Genomic DNA, 24,316 nt, shown 5'->3' on the forward strand with positions numbered 1-24,316 from the left:
ACACAATTCACATAGGCCTGCACAGCAATGCTTTAGAAAAATGTGATATAATGGCAGAGGAAAAAATAAACGGGAAGGGGTGTAGCTGGGGGGGGTGGGTGTATATTTTCCACATCATCCCATGTTTGATCCAACCAGTGGCGAGTCGTAGCAATTTAAAGTCAAGGTTAGCCATCACCATCAATTTATCCACTTCCCCCCGCCACTGGCCCCCTCCCATACTCCCCGACTCCGCTCTTTACCCGCCCGCTCTATGGCAGGGTGCCGACGCTGCCACTTCTCCGGCCTCGGCGGTGATTTATCAGCAATGCTCCCTCGAAGGCGCTCTATATGGACGGCCGCTTGTTAATCTCAGATCACGCAGAAAATGAGGAATGAAGCCGTGACCCCGGAAGGGTCATTCACCACTTCCACTTTTTTATTTAATCTTTATTTAACTAGGCAAGTAGTTAAAAACAAATTCTTATATACAATGATGGCCTACCCTGACCAAACCCTAACACAGATGACGCTGGGACAATTGTGCACCTCCCTATGGGACACCCAATCACGGCCAGGTGTGATACAGCCTGGACTCAAACCAGGGTCTGTAGTGACACCTGTAGCACTGAGACGCAGTGGCTTAGACCGCTGTACCACTCGGGAGCCCACTCGGGTCACTTCTTCTCCAGGAATGCAAAAAAACACTACTAAAACTCACTCAGACAAAAGTAACGCTGACAGGTTACTGTTTCTTGATACATTCACATTAAAAGTGTGATTGCAAATGTTCATGGAGTGTGAATATGTGCTAATCTCCAGTAAACCTACTGATGAACAGTGCCATAACTAAGCCTGAGGACACCGAGGGCCGGACCTCAGTAATTGTGGGGTCTCAACTTACTGTTGAGAGATAGAAGAGTAGAAAACACAAAGGTGCAGTTTCGAAACTTGGTTGTGCATCAGCAGTTTTCCTCTTGTCATATGTCGCTCACTGACAGTCACTCAATTAGCCCATGTCAGTAAAACAATCATTTGATGGGTAAATAGTTAGCCAGCTATCTAAACTTGTAGTAGCCGAGTTACCAACAGGGCACACAGGGCATGCGCCCAGGAGCCCTGACCTAATTTTATTAGCCACTCTTACTCAGATATCATATTAACATGGCAAAATGTGTAGAATTGCAGGACATCTGTATTTTAAACTGCAAAAATCTCTCCCCACCCCATGGCAAATGTGTAGAATTATAGGAAATTCGCTGTAAAACTTCACAAAAAAAATTGCAAACTAATTTGTTAACTTTTTGATAGTAAAATATTTTTTCTCCCAACAGATCTATAATTTAATCCCTTTGAACGCATTAAATTATAGTTTTTAATCCTGGTTAATGTAAGTTCATGTGTAGCCGCTAATTATATAGCTAATAGGTTGTGTTTGTAGATTGACTGAGGTGAATGAAGCTACAGTAACCAATGTGAGAATGTATTTTTTTTTAGAGTTGTATAGAAGTGCAGTGAATGGGCTTCAACGTCCTTAACATTTATTAGATGGACCTCAAAAAAACTTCGACCCTGGTTATGGCCCTGCTGATGAAGGATTTCGTGATAGCCTACACTCAAATATTGAGGAAGAAAACATGCAATTTAGACTACCATATCTAAAAGCCTAAGGTAGCAAAATATTAACTAACCCCAGCATGTGACCACAAGGTCATCATTATTTTCACATGACCTATTTTCCCCCTCCAAAATATTCCTCACCACAGATGTAGCCACAAAGTCTACTATTCCTCTACCAACCAGGCTCAGACTCCTGCCCCAATTTATAAAGAACACAGAACCATGGGCATATGATTTATTGGGCAAAATGTATTCACAGCGTTATTACAAGATGGTCATCTGCCAGCCTCCGAGATACAGTCGGATCCTTAATAGTAAAGCATTGTCTGAGGAGGAGACAGGAAAAACATGTTTTGTGTGTTACACATCATGTGTAACTTTGCTGTGCGTTACACAGATCTGAGAACAGTGGGTGAGCATGTTACAGGTCAGAGGTGAGAGGGAACTGTATTGTTACATGACTTACATTGCTGAGCCAGTCAGTAAAGGCTGAGATGCGGGTGAAGACGGTTGGTTTCTTCACCTCGTTGCAGACACGAGAGGACACAAAGCTGGTCACGCCCTGGACGTACCACTTACCATCAGCACCCTTACAGTTCAGAGGACCTCCAGAGTCCCCCTGCAGACAGAGATAAGGGCATGGGGGGGGGGGGGGGGGGGGGAGAATGAGAGAGAGGGAGGGGAAGAGAGAGAGGGGGATAAGGCGAGAGACAGAAAGTGTTTTACAAACATTGGTTATTATGTCATACAGGTTATGGTGACAGTTATATTACTGTATTATCATACGAATATGATCTCAAGATGTGTTGTTGCCTCACTCACGTTGCATCCTGACACTTCACCCCCTCCAGCACAGATCATGGTGTCCTTCACCACCATTCCCCACCAGTCACTCTGCCTACACACACTGTTCCCCACCACTGGCAGAAGAGCTTGCTGCAGCTTATCAGGCATGGGACCATGGGCTAGAAAAGGACAGGGAGGGTACAGTTAGACACTATACACTGGAACATAAACACAGGCCTCGGATGTAGGATCTTTAACTTGATCACTCTTTTGTTGCTTAGAATGATTTTCCTGCACATCAGAAAATCCAAACTTGTAGTGTATTCGAGGTTTAAAAAGGCTTCTAAAGTTTGTAAATTCCACTTTAAAATGTCAACACCTACAAAAATATGTCCAATCGTTATAATTCACATAATAATTCACATTTACTGTTGCTGCAGGATTATTTTCCTGCTGTAGCAAACTGGCCCAAATGATGACCCTACGTATATCTGTATACAGTACATTATGTCGATGTATCATATTCACTAACAGGCTTATATTGTATATATCCACACCCCATATATCTTAAAGGGATAGTGTGAGATTTTGGCAACTAAACGCTTTTTCTACTTACTCAGTCAGACGAATTCATGGATATCTCTGCGTGCAGTTTGAAGGAAGTTGTAGGTATTTTCGTGAGCCATTGCTAACTAGCGTCATGTTGTATGATGAGATCTAAAAACGGAATCCATAAATTCATCTGAATCTGGGTAAGTAGAACAGGGGCTTGATCGCAAAAATCTTGCACTATCCTTTTAAAACTGTTGTGTGGCTTAACATAAACAGGCAAATATAGCCTTAAATTAAACTTCACATGCCACAAGCCCACAGTATCCACACAGCCAAACATTTCTTTTTTTAAAAGCCATTTACCAGAGCCTTTTATCCAAAGCAACTTACACTAGTGCATTCATATATTTTTATCAAATGGGTGGTCCCAGCAGCAATCAAACCCACGATCCTGGAGTTGCGAGCACAATGCTCTACCACACAGGACTCTCTCTCTCTCTCGCTCTCTCTCTCATCATGTGTAACACAGAGAAGAATGATGTATGTGATATCTTACAGTAGAGGTTTCCCCAGCCAGAGATGAAGCATGCGTCTCCATGAGCAGGGATCTCTCCTGCCTCAGGAAGGCAAGCCAGACCAACGTTCTCATTCATGATGGGAGCTTTGTCCAGTTTCAGCAGGGCAAGATCATTTCTGTGAGAAAACAAAACAAGTTGTTATAGTCATCCACATTCATGCTAGTTTGCATATTATGGTTGCAGTTGCGATATCCTATGTTGTTCTTGAATACATAATGTTGCTATTGGTGGTTGTGGCAATAGTGGCATTAGTTTTAGTTGTGGTAGTGATGGTAATAGTAAGAGCTAGCTGTTGCTGTGTCATCAGCAATGGTTTTGGTCTATCAGATGGATACTCACCCAGCGGCGACCATGTTGATGTCCCAGTCGGGATGAACCAGGATACGCAGCACGTCTCTGATCTGCTCAGTTCCCTCCTGCACACTCTGGTCATGCTCTCCCATCACCACGCGGTACACATCTCCAGGCCTGCATGGGGAGAACACGCCAAACATCACAGAGAAACATTAAAGTTCTCTTTAATGACATCTATAGTTTCCCAATATTCTGCTTCACATTCGTGACCTCAACGACCTCTTTTTACTCACATTCTCCAGTAATGCCTCACTCTTCCATTCTGGCACTCACCATACGCAGTGTCCAGCAGTCAGGACCCAGCGAGAGCCAATCAGAGTGCCCCCACAGGTGTGATGCCAACGGCTGCCATGCTTCACCTGCATTGAAATCTAAGGATACAGATGCACAGACAGTAAAACAGTTAAAGACAAACATGATGAATGGATGGTTCAATGGACTTATACAGGGAAGTAATTCACTGTTTTCACCTGCCATGGCCAGCTATGGGCACGGGCATCCTCTCCATTCACAATCCTGTTGGTGTTGGGCTCGAAGGTGGGAGTACCACAACCATATGCTGAGAAACATGCAGTCCACGGTTAGCAGCATGATATATTTTCACACAGACGTTTTTGTGACAAATGTTGTTGTGACTTTTATCCTACAGTGAAACAAACGTAAATGGACATAAATGGCCATGTCAGAAGTGATGATGATGTGGCTGTTAGCATTATGCTGTCCTTAGTGCTCAGAGGCAAGTGTGTTACTCACCGTAGGCTGCCAGCAGCAGCAGGAATACCAGTCTCTCCAGCATGGTGGCAGTCTGTCAGTAATGTGTAGCTCTGACCCACAGCAGTGAGCTCTTATAGTCCTGTCTGTTTGTCACTGCCAGGCTCAACCACAGACACTGTGACCAGCCCAGGCTGTCTGTGGAGCACTTATCGTGTCATGTTGCCAATATTAGCTGGGAAGAACCTCCTGTTCCCCAGATGCTCACCTGGCACTAACCTGTACTGTACTGTACTGGAGTTACAAACGGAAAAGGCTGACAGGGCAAAGGAGAATGGAAAAGGGGATTTAGGGGGACAGGTCATAGCAGAGAGAGGTTAATGTGAGGGGGACAAACTCTTGTCAAAAAGTTTACACAGTTTACAGGAGGTTGGTAACAGGGATATATACACTGTAACTGGCATAATACTGTAGATACCGAGTACTTTACTGTCATTGACCAAGTACAATACAAGAGAAACAATCGTGTAAGAACCTTATCTTTCTTTAATAAAAAAAGTGGAATATGTCTAAGTCGGGCCGCGCTCCCGGTGAATCTGGAGCCACCTCTTTACACCTCTCCCAGACAGTATATTTTCCTCCTTAGGGGAATTAGCAGCGTTCTCTAGAGGGGACAGCACACATCCATACATTTCCCCTTTAAAAGAAGCACAGCGAATCCATATTGGCCTGAACAGCTAAAAGGTTCTGTTTGTTTTCTCGCTGCGTTATAATAATTCTCCAAGTCAGATATTTTGTTCACTGATATATGGAGCAGACATATGATATAAGAAAGGTGTATTTTCTAATGTATATGTTCTGTTAATGTTAGGCACATTAGGCAGGTATAGACAATAGGGAAACATTTGTCAGACTTATGATTGATGACAGCTCCTGCCTCTCTCTCTCTCTCTCTCTCTCTCTCTCTCTCTCTCTGTGTGTGTCTGTGTGGGACATGCTACCTGTCTATTCTCCATATATTAGACTGTACATTTGCTCAAGAGTTCCATCTGACTTTCATCAGAAAGTAGCAGTGCTGAAATGACCTTCAGATTTTTTTCCTCTATTAGGGCGACCTTCAGAAATACTTTGTAAATCAAAGCGTCCTAGGAGAGAAACAGTTAGCCGGCTAACCGCAGTAGCTTGTCTGATCGATGTCCACTCGTAATTTAAGACAGAAATAAATTATCTGCCTTCAACCTTCACAGTGTAAGGCCAACTGACCAAGTATATCTGATAAGTTTTTCAGATATGACAGGAATATGCAGTTAGGAGCCCAGAGACTGCAGGGGAAAACATTTCAAATGGACAGCTTTGATCCATAAATCAGATAAACTGGTGAATGTCCTGTTTCCTGTTATTTACATGAGGGATATCAGTCATTATTGTAAGGCTAGAACATGGTATAGGGAATGAACTCATTAAGTAATGCGTAAAACAACAGACGTTTGCCCCAGAGAGGAAAGGGGTGATACATCAAATTCTTCTTTAAGAAGGATTGGTAATTATATTTGGCAACAGGGACAAATTCAACCATGGTTATGTGTTTAAGATACATTTTACAGGATTTGGGCCCATATCTTCTAATCATGACTCATAGGCATAAATTCATGTTTATAACTAAATCCTTGGTATCCTTAATGTCCTGTTTCAGGTATGCTGTAATGTACACAGAATATATTTCAACATGATGGATGACTCAATTAAATAAAGTGGTGAATTCCACTTTTTCCATTTAACATCTTCTCCTCCTTACATCAATCCATCACCGTCCATCTTCAGGAAGGCCTTAGCTTACTGCAGATATTTCAGATATAAACACAATCAGACCCATTTCCCATGAAGTGGTTTCATCCTGCCTTTTTTATAGAGACAAATGGATTCATTTGTAGCTTTGCCACCATCCCCTCCATTTGTCTGTGTCTATATCTGTGTATGTCTACAGTAGCTCTCTGATGAGCACCACCAGGCTACGGGTCTGTGTGGATGGAAAAGCAGAGGAAGATGGCAGCACCATCATGACGGCTCCAGTCAGAGTGTTATGTCTAGTTATTGACAGCTCAGAGTTTTGGAAAGTCTGAATTGATCCTTCAGGTTTGGTTCTGTGCAACCTGAGCCCACTCCAGTCCCGGCTCCTCTTCTCTTGACGCCCACTACACTACACTTGCCAAACATGGAACTTATTATTTCTAATTACTACCACCAACGTTGGCTTGAGTTTATCAATGAGTGGATCTGAAATACACTCTTAGAAAAAAAGGTGCCATCTTGAACCTAAGGGTTATTCGGCTGTCCCTATAGAAGAACCATTTGAAGAACCCTTTTGGGTTCCAGGTAGAACCCTTTTGGGTTCCATGAAGTGCCCTTTCTACAGAGGGTGCTACATGGAATCCAAAATGGTTCTACCTGGAACCAAAAAAGGGTTCTCCTATGGGGACACCCTTTTGGCACCCTTTTTTCTAAGAGTGTACTTCAGGAAATCCCAACTCAATTGTGCTTGACTGACCCTACAAATGAACAATTTAAAGTGTTTTAAAGAGGGAATGATCACGTGTGCTAATGCCACGCATTGGAACTGTGCTGTAGGGGGATTATAATAAATGCTGTCTTTTTGGGAATCTGTCTAGTTTGTCACAGTGAGTAAAATTCAGTAATACCACATTTTCTTACCCTATTGAGTATAAACCGTAACCCAATGAGCCATCATTTCAGAAACACCTGGAGAGCTATCCGCACTAGAGCTAAAACAAACACAGGTTAATTGCCTTATCTTGCCTCAATGCCTTTTTCCCCCTGAAATGTATTTTGTTATCTTATGTCTTGTTCTGATTGCAGCTCTGTGGTGAGGTCATCGGGAGGCAGGCAGAAAAGACTACAAAGAAAGTGGGGAAATGTTGTCTGTCATGGGCTTTCAAGCCAAGTAAACAAGAAATATAAGAAAATAACAAACCCATCATGCCCTCGTTTGATAGTTGGCACGGATACATGAAGGAAAGGAAACACAGACCCAAATAAACACCCTCCCTCTGGGCCTACAAGTGGGAGCTTCACCTCTACAGTTCGGCTTTCTATACACCTCTCTCAATTCAATTACATTTAAATTCAAAGTGCTCTCTTTTCTTTTGTTCCCCCCTGTGGCTGACAACACAACCACTCCACCCTGCACCTTTCCCAGTTAATGTCCCCCACTGGGCTGGTCTGAAATGGGTGTTTTCACTCATATCTGGCTCCATTTGGGCACCTTGAGGCTCCTGTGGCTACACTTTTCAGCTTGATTAATTGCCCTCCCCTCTCCCCCCTCTATCCCCCTCCTCTCTTTCCTCTCTCCTATCTTCTGTGGAGCCTTAACAAAAACCTTGTTGGACAAATTAAAAAACGGTTTAGTCTGGGTCTCTGGCTTGCAAAATGAACCCATAAATATAAAATGCTTTGGTCATTTAAGACAGAAGCCCTGTGATTATCTCTGCTCTTTTAACTCGCAAATCAAACCTGGGTTTAGCCCCCGGCCCTGAGATGCCAGAAGGTGTTTCAGCTCTACCTACCGGGACAGAGAGAGTGGAAGGAAGAAATTCCCTCGTATACTAACCAATCAAACAAAATCTAACCAAGATGACAGAGACCTTTGTATAAAGACTGAGCAGTTGCAAGTTAGTGACAAACACATCAGTATTTGGCTCGATTCTGCTAAAAGTTGAGAGAGAAGTGTAATTAACAGCGCTGGTTAGTGTTTTTTTTGTCATGAATCTTGTTTTGGAAGCAGATCTGCAGAGTGGTCATAAGAAATCTGCCTTCAGAAAAAATCTTCACCCTAATCGGTGTGACACCTATTCCCGTTGCCTGCTGCACTGCTGCTTGGATTCCACCTGGCGCTTTTGTTCACCATCTGCCCTGGCCTGTCTCCCCCTGTCTGATACAGGTACCACCGCCACACTCCCCCCTCTTTCCCGAGTTTTCGCTCGCCTCCAGCACACACTCACTGTTGAGACGAGTGACTCTGAACTTACAATGGCTACCCCCAAGTCGTTATATTTTTTTCTTGTGCTTTATGTTATTTGCCTCATGACTCCTGCATGCTTTGTTGATTATAAACTTTCTTATTTTACCTAACTGTGGGACAGAATATGTTTGTAACCACACTCGGGACTCTGACTCTCTACTGGTTACATGGACTCTCGGCCCCTTGGCCATCCTATTCTAACCACCTATCGCCGGCTTTGTATTCATGTTACCTGATGACATTTCTGTACAACATGATCTTGTTGCCATCTAATGCACATTCAATGTCATACATTATTACTGCAAAGCTCTCCCTGTCCTCTGCCGTGCCCTTATTATATTACTGGCCCATCTACTGTTGCTAGTCCCTATTCTGATGTGTGCTCTGATATCTGCTTCACTGATTTCTGCTCTCGAAAACGCCTAGGTTTTCTGCACATTAATACTAGAAGCTTATTACCTAAAATGGATCAATGGAAAGTGTGGGTACACAGCTCCAATCCAGACGTTTTGGTCATTACTGAGACGTGGTTAAGAAAGAGTGTTTTGAATACTGATGTTAACCTTTTTGGTTCTAACCTTTTTCGGCAAGACAAAGGCGGTGGAGGGTCAATCTTTACCAAGGATCACCGTCAGTGCTCAGTTGTCTCCACCAAGTCTGTCCCCAAACAATTAGATTTCTGGTTTTAAGCATTAAACTTTCAAATAGCTCTTTGTTGAGTGTTGCTGGGTGTCTCTCCTGGTCCCTTACACTAAGTCTGAATTTGTCTTGCTAGGTGACCTAAAGTGGGACATGCTTAAACCACCTGACCAAGTCCTAAAGCAATGGGACTCCCTAAATATATCTCACATTATTACCAATCCCACAAGGTATGACTCCAAACACTCAGGTAAGGCTACTCTCCTTGATGTTATCCTATCAAATAATCCTGATAGGTATCAATCTGGTGTTTTCTGTAATGACCTTAGTGATCACTGTTTTACAACCTTTGTTCGTAATGGCTGCTCAGTGAAACGACCTGTACTGATTCATCACAGACGCTTGCTAAAAAACTTCCTTCATGACCTGGCCTCTGTAAACTGGTATAGAATCAGCTTGATCCCCTTTGTCGAAGACTTGGTTTCCTCTATCGTAATCGCTCCTCTTTCACCCCAGCTGTAATGGCTCTCTTCTATCTCCTCCTCTGACGAAGAGGTAAAACAAGGATCGGACCAAAATGCAGCGTGATGATGATTCATGATATATTTTAATGAAGGAAAAACTATACTTGCAGAAACTACAAAAATAACTCAATGAAATAACAAAAACCGAAACAGCCCTATCTGGTGCAAACACAAAGACACAAAGACATCACCCACAAACACACAGTGAAACCCAGGCTATCTAAATATGGTTCCCAATCAGAGACAACGAGAATCACCTGACTCTGATTGAGAACCGCCTCAGGCAGCCAAGCCTACGCTATATACCCCTATAGCCTATGCTAGACACCCCTACTCAGCCACAATCCCAATGCCTACTAAAACCCCAATACGACAACACAATAACCCCATGTCACACCCTGGCCTGACCAAATAACTAAAGAAAACACAAAATACTAAGACCAAGGCGTGACACCAGCTGCCAAACTAACCCTGATTCAGATGATAATCCTATCCATGCTAGATTACGGAGACATAATGTATAGATCGGCAGGTAAGGGTGCTCTCGAGCGGCTAGATGTTCTTTACCATTTGGCCATCAGATTTCCCACCAATGTTCCTTATAGGACACATCACTGCACTCTATACACCTCTGTAAACTGGTCATATCTGTATACCCGTCCCAAGACCCACTGGTTGATGCTAATTTATAAAACCCTCTTAGGCCTCACTCCCCCCTATCTGAGATATCTACTGCAGCCCTCATCCTCCACATACAACACCCGTTCTGTCAGTCACATTCAGTTCGCTGCAGCTAGCAACTAGAATGAGCTACAACAAACACTCAAACTGGACAGTTTTATCTCAAACTCTTAATTCAAAAACTCAATCATGGACACTCTTACTGACATTTGTGGCTGTTTTGTGTGATGTACTGTTGTCTCTACCTTCTTCTCCTTTGTGCTGTTGTCTGTGCCCAATAATGTTTGTACCATGTTTTGTGCTGCTACCATGTTGTGCTGCTGCCATGTTGTGTTGCTACCATGTTGTTGTCATGTTGTGTTGCTACCATGCTGTGTTGTCATGTCTTCCTGCCATGCTAAGTTGTTGTCTAAGGTCTCTCTTTATGTGGTGTTGTGGTGTCTCTCTTGTCGTGACATGTGTTTTGTCCTATATTTAAATTTTACAAAAAGGGTTTTAAATCTCAGCCCCCTGTCCCCGCAGGAGGCCTTTTTACTTTTGGTAGGCCGTCATTGTAAATAAGAATTTGTGCTTAACTGACTTGCCTAGTTAAATAAAGGTTAAATTAAAAATAAAAAAAATGCCCAAGAGTATGCAAAGCTGTCATCAAGGCAAAGAGTGGCTACTCTGAAGAATCTAAAATAAAATATATTTTTATACAGCACTCCTTCCGTGGCCTCCAACTGCTCTTAAACGCGAGTAAAACCAAATGCATGCTTTTCAACCGATCGCTGCCTGCACCCGCATGCCCGACTAGCATCACCACCCTGGATGGTTCCGACCTTGAATATGTGGACATTTATAAGTACCTAGGTGTCTGGCTAGACTGCAAACTCTCCTTCCAGACTCACATCAAACATCTCCAATCGAAAATCAAATCAAGAGTCGGCTTTCTATTCCGCAACAAAGCCTCCTTCACTCACGCCGCCAAGCTTACCCTAGTAAAACTGACTATCCTACCGATCCTCGATTTCGGCGATGTCATCTACAAAATGGCTTCCAACACTCTACTCAGCAAACTGGATGCAGTCTATCATAGTGCCATCCGTTTTGTCACCAAAGCACCTTATACCACCCACCACTGCGACTTGTATGCTCTAGTCGGCTGGCCCTCGCTACATATTCGTCGCCAGACCCACTGGCTCCAGGTCATCTACAAGTCCATGCTAGGTAAAGCTCCGCCTTATCTCAGTTCACTGGTCACGATGGCAACACCCATCCGTAGCACACGCTCCAGCAGGTGTATCTCACTGATCATCCCTAAAGCCAACACCTCATTTGGCCGCCTCTCGTTCCAGTACTCTGCTGCCTGTGACTGGAATGAACTGCAAAAATCGCTGAAGTTGGAGACTTTTATCTCCCTCACCAACTTCAAACATCAGCTATCCGAGCAGCTAACCGATCGCTGCAGCTGTACATAGTCTATTGGTAAATAGCCCACCCATTTTCACCTACCTCATCCCCATACTGTTTTTATACTGTTTTTTTATTTTATTTATTTATTTACCTTTCTGCTCTTTTGCACACCAATATCTCTACCTGTACATGACCATCTGATCATTTATCACCCCAGTGTTAATCTGCAAAATTGTATTATTCGCCTACCTCATGCCTTTTGCACACATTGTATATAGACTGCCCATTTTTTTTTCTTTTTTTTTTTTCTACTGTGTTATTGACTTGTTAATTGCTTACTCCATGTGTAACTCTGTGTTGTCTGTTCACACTGCTATGCTTTATCTTGGCCAGGTCGCAGTTGCAAATGAGAACTTGTTCTCAACTAGCCTACCTGGTTAAATAAAGGTGAAATAAAAAATAAATAAATAAAAATATATTTTGATTTGTCTAACAATTTTGTGGTTACTACATGATTCCATACGTTATTTCATAGTTTTGATGTCGTCACTATTATTCTACAATGTAGAAAATTGTAAAAAAAAAAAGAAAAACCCTTGAATTTCACACGCAGGGAAGAAATATGTGACATGTTGAAGTTGATGGTGGGGATGTTGAGCATCAATCTTTTTCTAGGTGACAGTGTATCAGTGTGTGGCCTTGATGGTGCTACAGTGTGACACCAAACCAGAGCAGTAGAGGTGCTGTGTGATCCACGATTGATATGACTCACAGATGGTGTGGTCTGGTGGCTGAGGACCGGCTGGTAATATATGACTCTTCTCACATGTTTACCACGACAGACCCATGTAGAAGCTGCATATTGTATAGGTGATGGACAGTCTCTCCGTCCATCGGTCTCTCCATCCACCCTTCCCTTTACTCTGAAACTCCAGTTTTCTCCATCCTATGGAGGACAGAAGTCCTTGAACGGGACAGTGGATATAACAATAAAGCAGTCCAAAAGCCTCTCTTTCCTCTCTGTTTTTCTCCTTACCTTTACCATGCGCTCTTTTGCACTATATCTCTGTCTCTGTTTGACTGTATGCACATTGGCCAAGAGGAAGAGAAGGACTTAAACATGTTTATTTAACCTCTGTGAATTCAGTTTTACTCAGCCAAATTCCAGTGTGTCAAGTGTCTTGAAACCTCACCGCGCAGCACAGCTCAGAGCCTCCTGTGTTTCTTGTCATAATTCCCTTGGTGCTTCTATCCAAAGCTAAATGTAAATATTTGGGGAATACTGTAAAAGCAGCACGGATGTCTGAAACATGTTTCCAGAATGACTCCTCAAACAAAATGGCTGATTGCCGTTTTTTCCTAAATGACAGCTGCCTTAACAATATTAACACTCCAGCTGTGACTTTGTTGCTCCATCTGTGTATGTGCGTGAGTACATGCCTGTGTGTGTGTGTGTATGCGCGTGGGTGCTTCGTGACTGTGCCTGTCTGTATGCAGGACAATTGTGTATTTGTGAAAAGATTCTCCCAGTAATGTACATTACCAGTACGTGCTTTTGTGTTGTAGTATTTAAAAAGAGCCCGATTTCAATTTGTCAGTCTCTTAGGCAGCAGTTAACCTAACATAGCAGGCGTAAAAGAAACACCTGAAACTATATCCCTACATACTGGTCTTGAAGAGAATTTTAAAAACCTGTCAGGGGAGGATCTCTTCCGCACTGTTCAACCAATCCAGTAAATATGGAGTTAAGATGGAATGTCGTCTTGTTAACGTCCAAAAGCGGAAGTTCTCTTTCCATTTCCCCTGAACACCGGAACATCTGGTTTGTCGGGGAACACCTGGTGTGTCGGGGAACACCTGGTGTGTCGGGGAACACCTGGTGTGTCGGGGACTCGGCAGAGGCTCTGCAGCGGTTAGAGTGCCATGTAAACGTGTGTTTTTATTTGCATTTATTTAAAAAAGAAACATTTTTTTATTGAATATCTGAAACATACAATATACTTGCAATAAAGCCGCTCAACAACCACATCACACCAGTCATCCAACAGACTCCCATTCAGAGCGATACACAGAAGTATCCAGGGTCAATGCCCTGCTCAAGGGCACGTTGACAGATCTCCCACTAGGCCAAAAAACGTGAACCCGAACCCTCCAAGATCCCCCCCACGGTTTCCCAATAACTGTCCTTCAACCCCCCCCCCCCAGAAGAAAAATAAAAAATACAATTAATTCCATTCCCCACCCCCAAGAACCCCACAATGCACCAACATCCAAGAGAAAGAACTAAAGAGAAAAAAGAAAAAGACAGAAGAAAACAGTAAACAACAATGCAAATAAAATATATATATATATTTTTTTAAAGAAAGGACATCAAGGACAACTAAAATCATAACAGCAATGCCAACTGTATATGTTTGTGTGCATGTCTGGCACTATTACATGTATGTGTGTGTTCTTGTATGCGTTTATTTGAATGAAAGTGTGTGTATATGCATGTGTACAAACACCTGCACGGCATCAGCCTCAGGTAAACCGACATTAGTTGTAAAAACACTTCCCCTCAGTGTCATTCAAACAGACTTTTTATTATGTTTTATTTTGACATTTTTTAACTTTTATCTTTGACCATCATTCTATCTCTTGCACAGCAACTCCCCTCCCACTTGTCTCCAACGTGTGTGTTTGTGTGTTATGAACTGAACAGATGCGTTCTGGAGAGAGCGAGCGAGAGAGGCTCTTTTTCAGCAGGATATTTGTGCTTCTCCAGTGCATGTGTTAGGTTCATAATGGGGCCATTGAACTGCTCCAGCTCACCTCACACTCTCCCAGTGACACCTGCAACACCCCAGCAAATTGGCAGGCTGTGCCGCTTTAATATGCTGTGCTGTGAAGAGTCCGTAAATCAGCCACAACTGAGCTAATACCACAGCATTAAGACCAGGAAGGGAAAAGCCATCCATGTCAGCCTGAGGAACACTGCTGTGCTGCTCCAACGGTGATTCATTGAAATGCTTTAGCAAAGTGTCACCACAACGCTTAAAGGAAAACTCCACCCCAAAATAATATTTTGGTACCAGTTTCATTAGTCCATTGTTGATATAGTCCCAAAATGTTTTGCATGTCAGCAATCAAGTTTCCAAGATATATAACTTTCAAAATATAGAAATACAGCCGATATGATGCCTTCTGCATCATATGATGCTGCGTTTGGCATCATATATCCTACCAGCTGTATTTCTGTATTTGTTTTGGTGATTATTATTGGAAACTTGATTGCTGACATGCAAACATTTTCTGACTATCAATAATGGACTCAAAGCACGTGTACTCAAATCACGTGTGTACTCAAATCACGTGTACTCAAAGCACGTGTACTCAAAACACGTGTACTCAAAGCACGTGTACTCAAAGCACGTGTACTCAAATCACGTGTACTCAAAGCACGTGTACTCAAAGCACGTGTACTCAAAGCACGTGTACTCAAATCACGTGTACTCAAAGCACGTGTACTCAAATCACGTGTACTCAAAGCACGTGTACTCAAAGCAAGTGTACTCAAATCATGTGTACTCAAAGCACGTGTACTCAAAGCACGTGTACTCAAAGCATGCACGGACCAGCTTGCAAGTGTCCTCACTGACATTTTCAGCCTGTCCCTGACCGAGTCTGCAATACCAATATGTTTCAAACGGACCACCATAGTCCCTGTGCCCAAGTACACTAAGGTAACCTGCCTAAATGTCTACCGCCCTGTAGCACTCACGTCGGTAGCCATGAAGTGCTTTGAAAGGCTGGTTATGGCTCACATCAACATCATCAGGCCAGAAACCCTAGACCCATTTTAATTCGCATACGGCCCCAACAGATCCACAGATGACGCAATCTCAATCACACTTCACACTGCCCTTTCCCACCTGGACAAAAGGAACACCTATGTGAGAGTGATGTTCATTTACTACAGGTCAGCGTTCAACACCATAGTACCCTCATAGCTCATCAATAAGCTAAGGACCGTGGGACTAAACACCTCCCTTTGCAACTAGATCCTGGACTTCCTGATGGACCGCACCCCAGGTAGTAAGGGTAGGCAACACATCTTCCACGCTGATCCTCAACACGGGGGCCCCTCAGAGGTGTGTTGTTATTTCCCTCCTGTTCTGCCTGTATACCCACGACTACGTGGCAAAGCATGACTCCAACACCATCATTAAGTTTGCTGATGACACAACAGTGTCAACAGGCCTGATCACCGACAACGATAAAACAGCTTATAGGGAGGATGTCAGAGACCTGGAAGTGTGGTGCCAGGACAACAACCTCTCCCTCAATGTGAGCAAGACAAAGGAACAGATGGTGGACTATAGGAAAAGGAGGGCCGAACAGGTCCCCTTTAACATCGACAGGACTGAAGTGGAGAGGGTCGAGAGATTCAAGTTCCTTGGTGTCCACATCACCAACAAACTATCATTGTCCAAACACACCAAGACAGTTGTGAAGAAAGCACGACAACACATTTCTCCTCCCAGGAAACTGAAAAGATTTGGCATGGGTCTCCAGATCCTCAAAAAATTTACAGCTGCACCATCGAGATTACCCTGACCGGTTGCATCACCACCTGGTATGGTAACTGCTCGACATCTGACCGTAAGGTAATACAGAGTGTAGTGCGTACGGCCCAGTACATCACTGGGACCAAGCTTCCTGACATCCAGGACCTACAGTACCAGTCAAATGTTTGGACAAACCTACTCATTCCAGGGTTTTTCCATATTTTTACTATTTTCTACATTGCAGAATAATAGCGAAGACATCAACACTATGAAATAACACATATGGAATCATGTAGTAACCAACAAAAAAAAAGATCAAAATATATTTTATTTTTCAGATTCTTCAAAGTAGCCACCTTTTGCCTTGATGACAGTTTTGCACATTCTTGGCATTCTCTCAACCAGCTTCACCTGGAATGCTTTTCCAACAGTCTTGAAGTAGTTCCCACATATGCTGAGCACTTGTTGGTTGCTTTTCCTTCACTCACTTTTCCATCACTCTTAACCCTATTTCTTGAACTGCATTGTTGGTTAAGAGCTTGTAATTAAGCATTTCATGGTAAGGTCGACACGTGCTGCATTCGGCGAATGTGACAAATACAATTTCATTTGATTTAATTTGATTTAACTACAGAGAGAGCAGACTGGTAATGAGATCCTTTAGGAGGGAAAAAATCCCTAATTTCCATCACTGTGGAATGACAGGGGGGAAACGTGTTGAATGTGAAATGAAAACAGTTTGTTAACCGCAATGTAGAAGTCTGAAACTTTAGCTGAAGATGCAGTCACACGGCCATCGTGTTAATGAAAGCAGCACGTACTCAGCTCAACCTGGAACCTGAACCTTAAACAAACACATACAAATCACTACTCCGATGTGTCGAACACCGTTTGCACAGAGCCCACTCTCACAGCATACACAGGGAAAGGTCGTTCTCCTGTCTCAGCAGGTAAATACACCTCCATATTTATAGTTTTATGTAAATGTTATATAAACGTTGTCACAAATATGTTGACATAAAGTTGGAGCACGCTGAGTGCTGGTCCCTCCTGAAGTTTAGACGAATACATAAAGAGCCTACTGTGCACACACACACACACACACACACACACACGCGCGCGCACGCACACGCACGCACGCACACACACACACAGTACAATGAAAATTAAGCATGATACAAAGCACACATACATACATACATACATACATACATATTACATACATAAACTCAGCAAAAAAAGAAACGTCCTCTCACTGTCAACTGCGTTTATTTTCAGCAAACTTAACATGTGTAAATATTTGTATGAACATAAGATTCAACAACTGAGACATAAACTGAACAAGTTCCACAGACATGGGACTAACAGAAATTGAATAATGAGTCCCTGAACTAAGAGGGGGTCAAAATCAAAAGTAACAGTCAGTATCTGTTGTGGCCACCAGCTGCAATAAGTATTGCAGTGCATCTCTTCCTCATGGACTGCACCAGATTTGCTAGTTCTTGCTGTGAGATGTTACCCCACTCTTCCATCAAGGCACCTGCAAGTTCCCAGATAATTCTGGGGGGAATGGCCCTAGTCTCTCACCCTCCGATCCAACAGGTCCCAGATGTGCTCAAAGGGATTGAGATCCGGGCTCTTCGCTGGCCATGGCAGAACACTGACATTTCTGTCTTGCAGGAAATCATTCACAGAATGAGCAGTATGGCTGGTGACATTGTCATGCTGAAGGGTCATGTCAGGATGAGCCTGTAGGAAGGGTACCACATGAGGGAGGAGGATGTCTTCCCTGTAACGCACAGCATTGAGATTGCCTGCAATGGCAACAAGCTCAGTCCAATGATGCTGTGACACACCGCCCCAGACCATGACGGACCCTCCACCTCCAAATGAATCACGCTCCAGAGTACAGGCCTCGGTGTAATGCTCATTCCTTCGACGATAAACGCAAATCTGACCATCACCCCTGGTGAGAAAAAAACTCGACTCGTCAGCGAAGAGCACTTTTTGCCAGTCCTGTCTGGTCCAGCGACGGTGGGTTTGTGCCTATAGGCGACATTGTTGCCGGTGATATCTGGTGAGGACCTACCTTACCACAGGCCTACAAACCATTAGTCCAGCCTCTCTCAGCCTATTGTTGACAGTTTGAGCACTGATGGAGGGATTGCGTGTTCCTGGTGTAACTCGGGCAGTTGTTGTTGCCATCTTGTACCTGTCCCACAGGTGTGATGTTCGGATGTACCGATCCTGTGCAGGCGTTATTACACGTGGTCTGCCACTGCGAGGACGATCAGCTGTCCATCCTGTCTCCTTGTAGCGCTGTCTTAGGCGTCTCACAGTACGGACATTGCAATTTATTGCTCTGGCCACATCTGCAGTCCTCATGCCTCCTTGCAGCATGCATAAGGCACATTCACACAGATGAGCAGGGACCCTGGGCATCTTTCTTTTTGTGTTTTCAGAATCAGTAGAAAGGTCTCTTTATAGTGTCCTATGTTCTCATAACTGTGACCTTAATTGCCTACCGTCTGTAAGCTGTCCGTGTCTTAACGACCGTTCCACAGGTGCATGTTCATTAATTGTTTATGGTTCATTGAACAAGCATGAAAACAGTGTTTAAACCCTTTACAATGAAAATCTGTGAAGTTATTTAGATTTTTTGAATTATCTTTGAAAGACAGTGTCCAGAAAAAGGGACATTTTCTTTTTTGACTGAGTTTACATGCGTTCATACAGGTCCATATACTGTATTTGTATGGGCATATACAGTACATACAGCTATTGGAATACACTGGCTCTTAGTTCATATATCTTTATTGCCTCTCCCCTACTACTCCACAAACGTCTGGATCTCTCCTGATACCGTCTCATGTTTCCTAGGTGGATTTATTTCTATTCTTTAGGAGCATTCGGATCTGTGCATCAGCGGTCAGGAGTGTGGAGCATGCCGCTTGTCTAAACACAGTAGAAGGTGTGTGTTAGGAACCATGTGCTAGTGATTTTACCCCTCTCCTATGTATACTGCACTGGGATGACAGGTTCAGATGTTTGGACTGCCTGGTGCCGTCACCGCTCATGCCGGACAGGGACTCAGACACGTGATTGGTTGTGATGTGTGTTGATGAAAAGACGTCATGGTGGTCACTTATTGGCTGCTGTCCCCCTCTCAGACAGAGGGAAGGTTATCTAGAGGACAGGCCCATGGGCCCCCATCCAGGGGAGTAAGCACCGCCCTGTGGAGTTTATATATTTGATAATAATCGGAAAATACAATGTGCGTTGATACACATACCTTATCATTCTGAGAGATGATGCAATATCAAGACTTAAAACTGAGCGTCTCGTCCTGGTTAAACTTAATGGACTCCATGGTTCATTGTTCCAATGGATTTTTATCAGCCATACTTTATCGCCAATATTTTTCTCATACTGGTGCATGTTTATTTTATAGGCCATAGTTGAGGTAATGGTCAACCTATGAGATGTGGTTGTCAGGCTTGCGACTGGTCAGAGCAGGTGCAGATTCCCAGAAGTGAGGACCCCTGGTTTAGGGTGTGTCTGGATGTGTCTGGCCCCTTTCTTCCAGACGGGGATGAAGGTTTCACACAGGACCTTCTGTCCATGGCCATCACTCTGCTAATCTCTATGAAACCAACCTCTCCGGACAGACAGACATTCCACTGGGGTTTCGTCATAGTGGTGGAGTTAGGGAGTAGGGTTAGGCAGTTCCTTAATATCTTCTAATCCCTATGGATGTTCCTACGGGTGTCTGATTAGGGAATGTTACAGTGTAGTTGTGTATTGTAATATGGGAATGATATGACTGAAGTGAATCAACGCTCTCCTGGCGATACGCAGATGTTCCGCGTTGGGTTATGAGCCGCATCAATCACCGCTCAATGAGCCGAGGAGAAAAGGTGTGAACAGCACGCTCTCCCCTAGCACGGCTTACGTAGCTCTAGAACTATTCATCCTCATATCCCACTGCACACCACCAACCTTCCACTGAAAACAAACAACACCTCCACCCTCCATACACCACACACCATCAGCCTCATGCCCTCGGCGCCGTTACACGCCACAAACCTTCATCATCCTCGCATAACACAAACCTGCCATAGTACAGTATGCTAACCATCAATACACTTCATGCATCATCAGCAGCCTGCGCCTCAACACAGCCTGTGCTAGAAATCAGTATTAGGTTACTGTAAGGTGTCACCCTGCTTCAGGTTTCCTATATAGTTCCAGAAGGTGACACTGTCTCAAAAAGCATTTAGGGTTGTTCCATTAGTTCCACATGTCACCGCATCACACACTGCTTTGGTGAGAAAATAATTAGACCCAAAAAGAAATGAAAAAGTACTAGTATTGACATGAATGCCTTGTATAACTTGTGATTTTTGTACTTGTATTTCAACTGTACTCTGATTTATGTTCCCAAAGTTTGCGTGGCCGAAGTTTTAACAATTGCCTGGTCTTTGTCGTGGCAGTAGATTTGTCCTCTTAACTCAGCGCCTGAGAAAAAATGGATTTGCACATGTAATAATATGATGTTCATTTAAACCTTGTGTTATTTACTCCATGTTCCGACATTATTACACACCATCCAAATCAGAGTAACATAAGGTGTACCTTGTATTTTAGCCAGCAGCATACCACCCTGTATACCACTAGTGGTTTGCTTATGAAGTTAAGCAGGGTTGGTCCTGGTCAGTCCCTGGATGGGAGACCAGATGCTGCTGGAAGTGGTGTTGGAAGGCCAGTAGGAGGCACTCTTTCCTCTGGTCAAAAAAAAAAGATCCTAATCCCTGAGGGCAGTGATACTGCCCTGTGTAGTGTGCTGTCTTTCAGATGGGATGTTAAATGGGTATCCTGACTCTCTGAGGTCATTAAAAGTTCCCATGGCACTTATTGTAAGAGTAGGGTTGTTAACCCTGGTGTCCTGGCTAAATTCCCATTCTGGCCCTCAAACCATCATGGTCACCTAAGAATCCCCAGTTTACATTTGGCTCATTTCTCCCCTGTAACTATTCCCCTGGTTGTAGCTGTAAATGAGAATGTGTTCTCAGTCAACTTACCTGGTAAAATAATGGATAAATAAATACTGTTTGTAGGCAGAACATAGCTAATGGCCTGAATGTTTAGACTGAGGTCCAAACAGTAAACGGGTGAGATTTTATTTCTCTTTATGGGTCTCTGACTGGTCCACAGTGTCTGGATGAGTGGCCATAAAACCATCTCTCAATAAGAGAAGCCCCAGAGGTTCAGTCTCATTAAATCTCCTTCAGAAAGAAGTCCCTTTGAGAGGATATATGTTTAAAACCTACTTGCTGGTGCTACAAGCATTGAGGCCTGATTTGTCGGCCGGGACATTTCAGCGATGAATCATTTCGAGATTATTTATGAGAGCAGAGCTCAAACAGAGTTTCAGTATTTCTGTTTTATGGCACCTGCAACCGGAGAAGGCCCCATGTGCAGCCGTCTGCCCTGACCTCTCTGGAGCTAGTGACTACTGTCGATGTATCCTTCTGGGCTGGGTTTGTGGACCAACAGTACTCTGGCACCAGTGTTGTGAGCGTTTAAGGATGAGAATAACTCTCTTGAACATGTGTTGAACATTGGGTTCGATGTGAACAGTTCTCTATTGTTGTCGAGGTCCAAAGCATTGTTTAGAGTTATATAGTATTACATGAAGGTGAGAAAACAGAGGTAACTGTTTGTTGGACCCGTGAAATGCTTCAGTAGCCACCTGCAGATGGCAGTAGTAGGTAACTCACCAGGAGTACATACAGTGGTAATGTGCTGTAGTATTACATTACATTAGAGGATAGTTGGACTTCTTCATATTTTTCTAAGGGGTTACGAAAATGACAGATTTCCTGTTCATACCAAGAGGTTACGTGAGTTCAGCAATGGTAGTCTAACAAGGTGAGTCAAACGAGCAAGGTGTGTTGTTTGTGAGACTTTAGTGTTGTCCCACAGTATTTTATTGTTAGAGGTGAGGTGATGACACGCCAAACATTGGGTCTATATCCCCATGGATGGGGCCCAAATTGAACCCTATTCCCTTTATAGGGCATTCATTTTGATCAGGGCCCATAAGGTTCTGACAAAAGCAGTGCACTAAATACAGGTGTAGGATCTTAATTTGAGCCAGTTTGCTACAACAGGAAAATTATCTTGCAGGAACAGGAAATGTGAATTATTTTGTGGATTGTAAATAATGGACATTTTGTTTAGGGGTCGATAGATATTCCCTTAAGGCAAATCAAGTCTGACATTTTAAAGGAAATTACAAACTTTAGATGCCTTTTTCAACCTTTAGTACACTACACTACTTTCGGGCGGCAGGGTAGCCGTTTCGGGTGGCAGGGTAGCCTAGTGGTTAGAGCTTTGGGCTAGTAACCGAAAGGTTGGAAGATCGAATTCCCGAGTGGACAAGGTAAAAAATCTGTTGTTCTGCCCCTGAACGGGAAGGCAGTTAACCCACTGTTCCTAGGCAGTCATTGAAAATAAGAATTTGTTCTAAACTGACTTGCCTAGTTAAATCAAGGTACAATATATATATTTTTAATTCTGCTGTGCAGGAAAATTCTCAGCAACAAAAAAGTAAGAGAAATCCTACACCTGAAGGTGCCATTTGGGACTCCAAAGGAGAAAGTGTAGCATATCATAGAGATAAACATAGTAAAATGGCAGACATCGTCTTCAGAAAATAGTAACTGCAGGACACCTGAGGCACAATATTCCTGAACCGTCTGAAGAACCTTACATTGTGGAGATGCATTTCTCTTTCAATAACTGCAGTACACTAGAATGAATCAATGGGAAACCTAGCCCAGTGAAACTGTAAACCCCACAATATGTGTCTGTGGCTGTGACAAGGGGAACAACCCTTACTCAAACACTAGACAAGCAAGATGCTTAGAAGCTGAGGAAAGGAGGATAAGAGAAAAGAACGGCGTAACTGATCCATACTCACCGAATGACTTCTAGTTAAGAGACAAACACACCATCACTTGTGGTGTCTGTTTAATTGAATCAAATCCACAGGGAAAGGTTTTCTTAAGCTGGTTTGTGAGATGTGTAACTTTGTAATTTTACCATTCTGTCATAAAAGAGCACCTGTTCAACTTAATAAAAAACTGTTTTCCCGTCTCAAGAGGTTAAATAAAAAAAGGACCATAGTAAGTGTCTATTAAGTGGCAAAAAAATAACCAGGGTTGACTCTAACAGGGTTGACGATTTCATCTTAAATCAGCCTTACATCCCCTTGTGACAGGGGGAAGGGAAGCTTGTTGTGGGTAACATTGGGGGCCAATTAAATGCAAGCTTCACAAAAATTGGTTTTATTGTTCAAACCTTGAGCCTGTCTATCTATTTTTTTGAACCTTTATTTAACTAGGCAAGTCAGTTAAGAACAAATGCTAACTTACGATGACAGCCTACCCCGGCCTAACACTGGGCCAATTGTGCGCCGGCCTATGGTACTCCCGTTCACGGACAGTTGATACAGCCTGGAATTGAACCAGGGTCTGTAAAGATGCCTTTAGCACTGAGATGCAGTGCCTTAGACTGCTGCGCCCCCCGGGAGCCCAAAATATATGAACGGGTATGCTTGACCCGAACATGTCCAAAATGAGTAGAACCATCCCACCTGCTTTTATACTATGATTTGACTATTAGATGTGCAATGTTTCTTTCGATTATAAAAAAATATATTTTAGATGCACTATTGTAAAGTGGCTGCTCCACTGGATGTCATAAGGTGAATGCACCAATTTGTAAGTCGCTCTGGATAAGAGCGTCTGCTAAATGACTTAAATGTAAAATGTAAATGTAAATGTTGAAAATCTTTCAGGAAGTCACAGAATTTTGACACTTTAGTAAGTCTTTACTCATATTAAA

The 24,316-nt window shown here is 43.2% G+C and overlaps 1 protein-coding gene across 1 annotated transcript; it reads right to left on the reverse strand.

The window, feature by feature from the left end:
- Positions 1-1,820: 1,820 nt before the first annotated feature.
- On the reverse strand, positions 1,821-4,732 carry LOC115145489 (proproteinase E-like). Its single transcript, XM_029687025.2, has 8 exons — positions 4,623-4,732; positions 4,340-4,428; positions 4,143-4,240; positions 3,855-3,983; positions 3,494-3,630; positions 2,422-2,564; positions 2,066-2,218; positions 1,821-1,925 (listed from the first exon to the last, which is right to left on the reverse strand). Exons 1-8 carry the CDS (start codon positions 4,663-4,665, stop codon positions 1,908-1,910), a joined length of 810 nt encoding a protein of 269 aa, XP_029542885.1. The 5' UTR covers positions 4,666-4,732; the 3' UTR covers positions 1,821-1,907.
- Between the last annotated feature and the right edge of the window lie 19,584 nt (positions 4,733-24,316).

The sequence above is a fragment of the Oncorhynchus nerka genome, linkage group LG17, assembly GCF_034236695.1.
Source record: "Oncorhynchus nerka isolate Pitt River linkage group LG17, Oner_Uvic_2.0, whole genome shotgun sequence".
Classification (NCBI taxonomy): Eukaryota; Metazoa; Chordata; class Actinopteri; order Salmoniformes; family Salmonidae; genus Oncorhynchus; species Oncorhynchus nerka.

Excerpts from the sequence above, each read along its gene's own strand:
- LOC115145489 (XM_029687025.2), bottom strand. The coding sequence starts at position 4,665 with ATGCTGGAGAGACTGGTATTCCTGCTGCTGCTGGCAGCCTACG. Across the intron at positions 4,429-4,622 it reads GCTGCTGCTGGCAGCCTACG|CATATGGTTGTGGTACTCCC; the intron begins GTGAGTAACACA and ends CATGTTTCTCAG. Across the intron at positions 4,241-4,339 it reads CCCATAGCTGGCCATGGCAG|ATTTCAATGCAGGTGAAGCA; the intron begins GTGAAAACAGTG and ends CTGTATCCTTAG.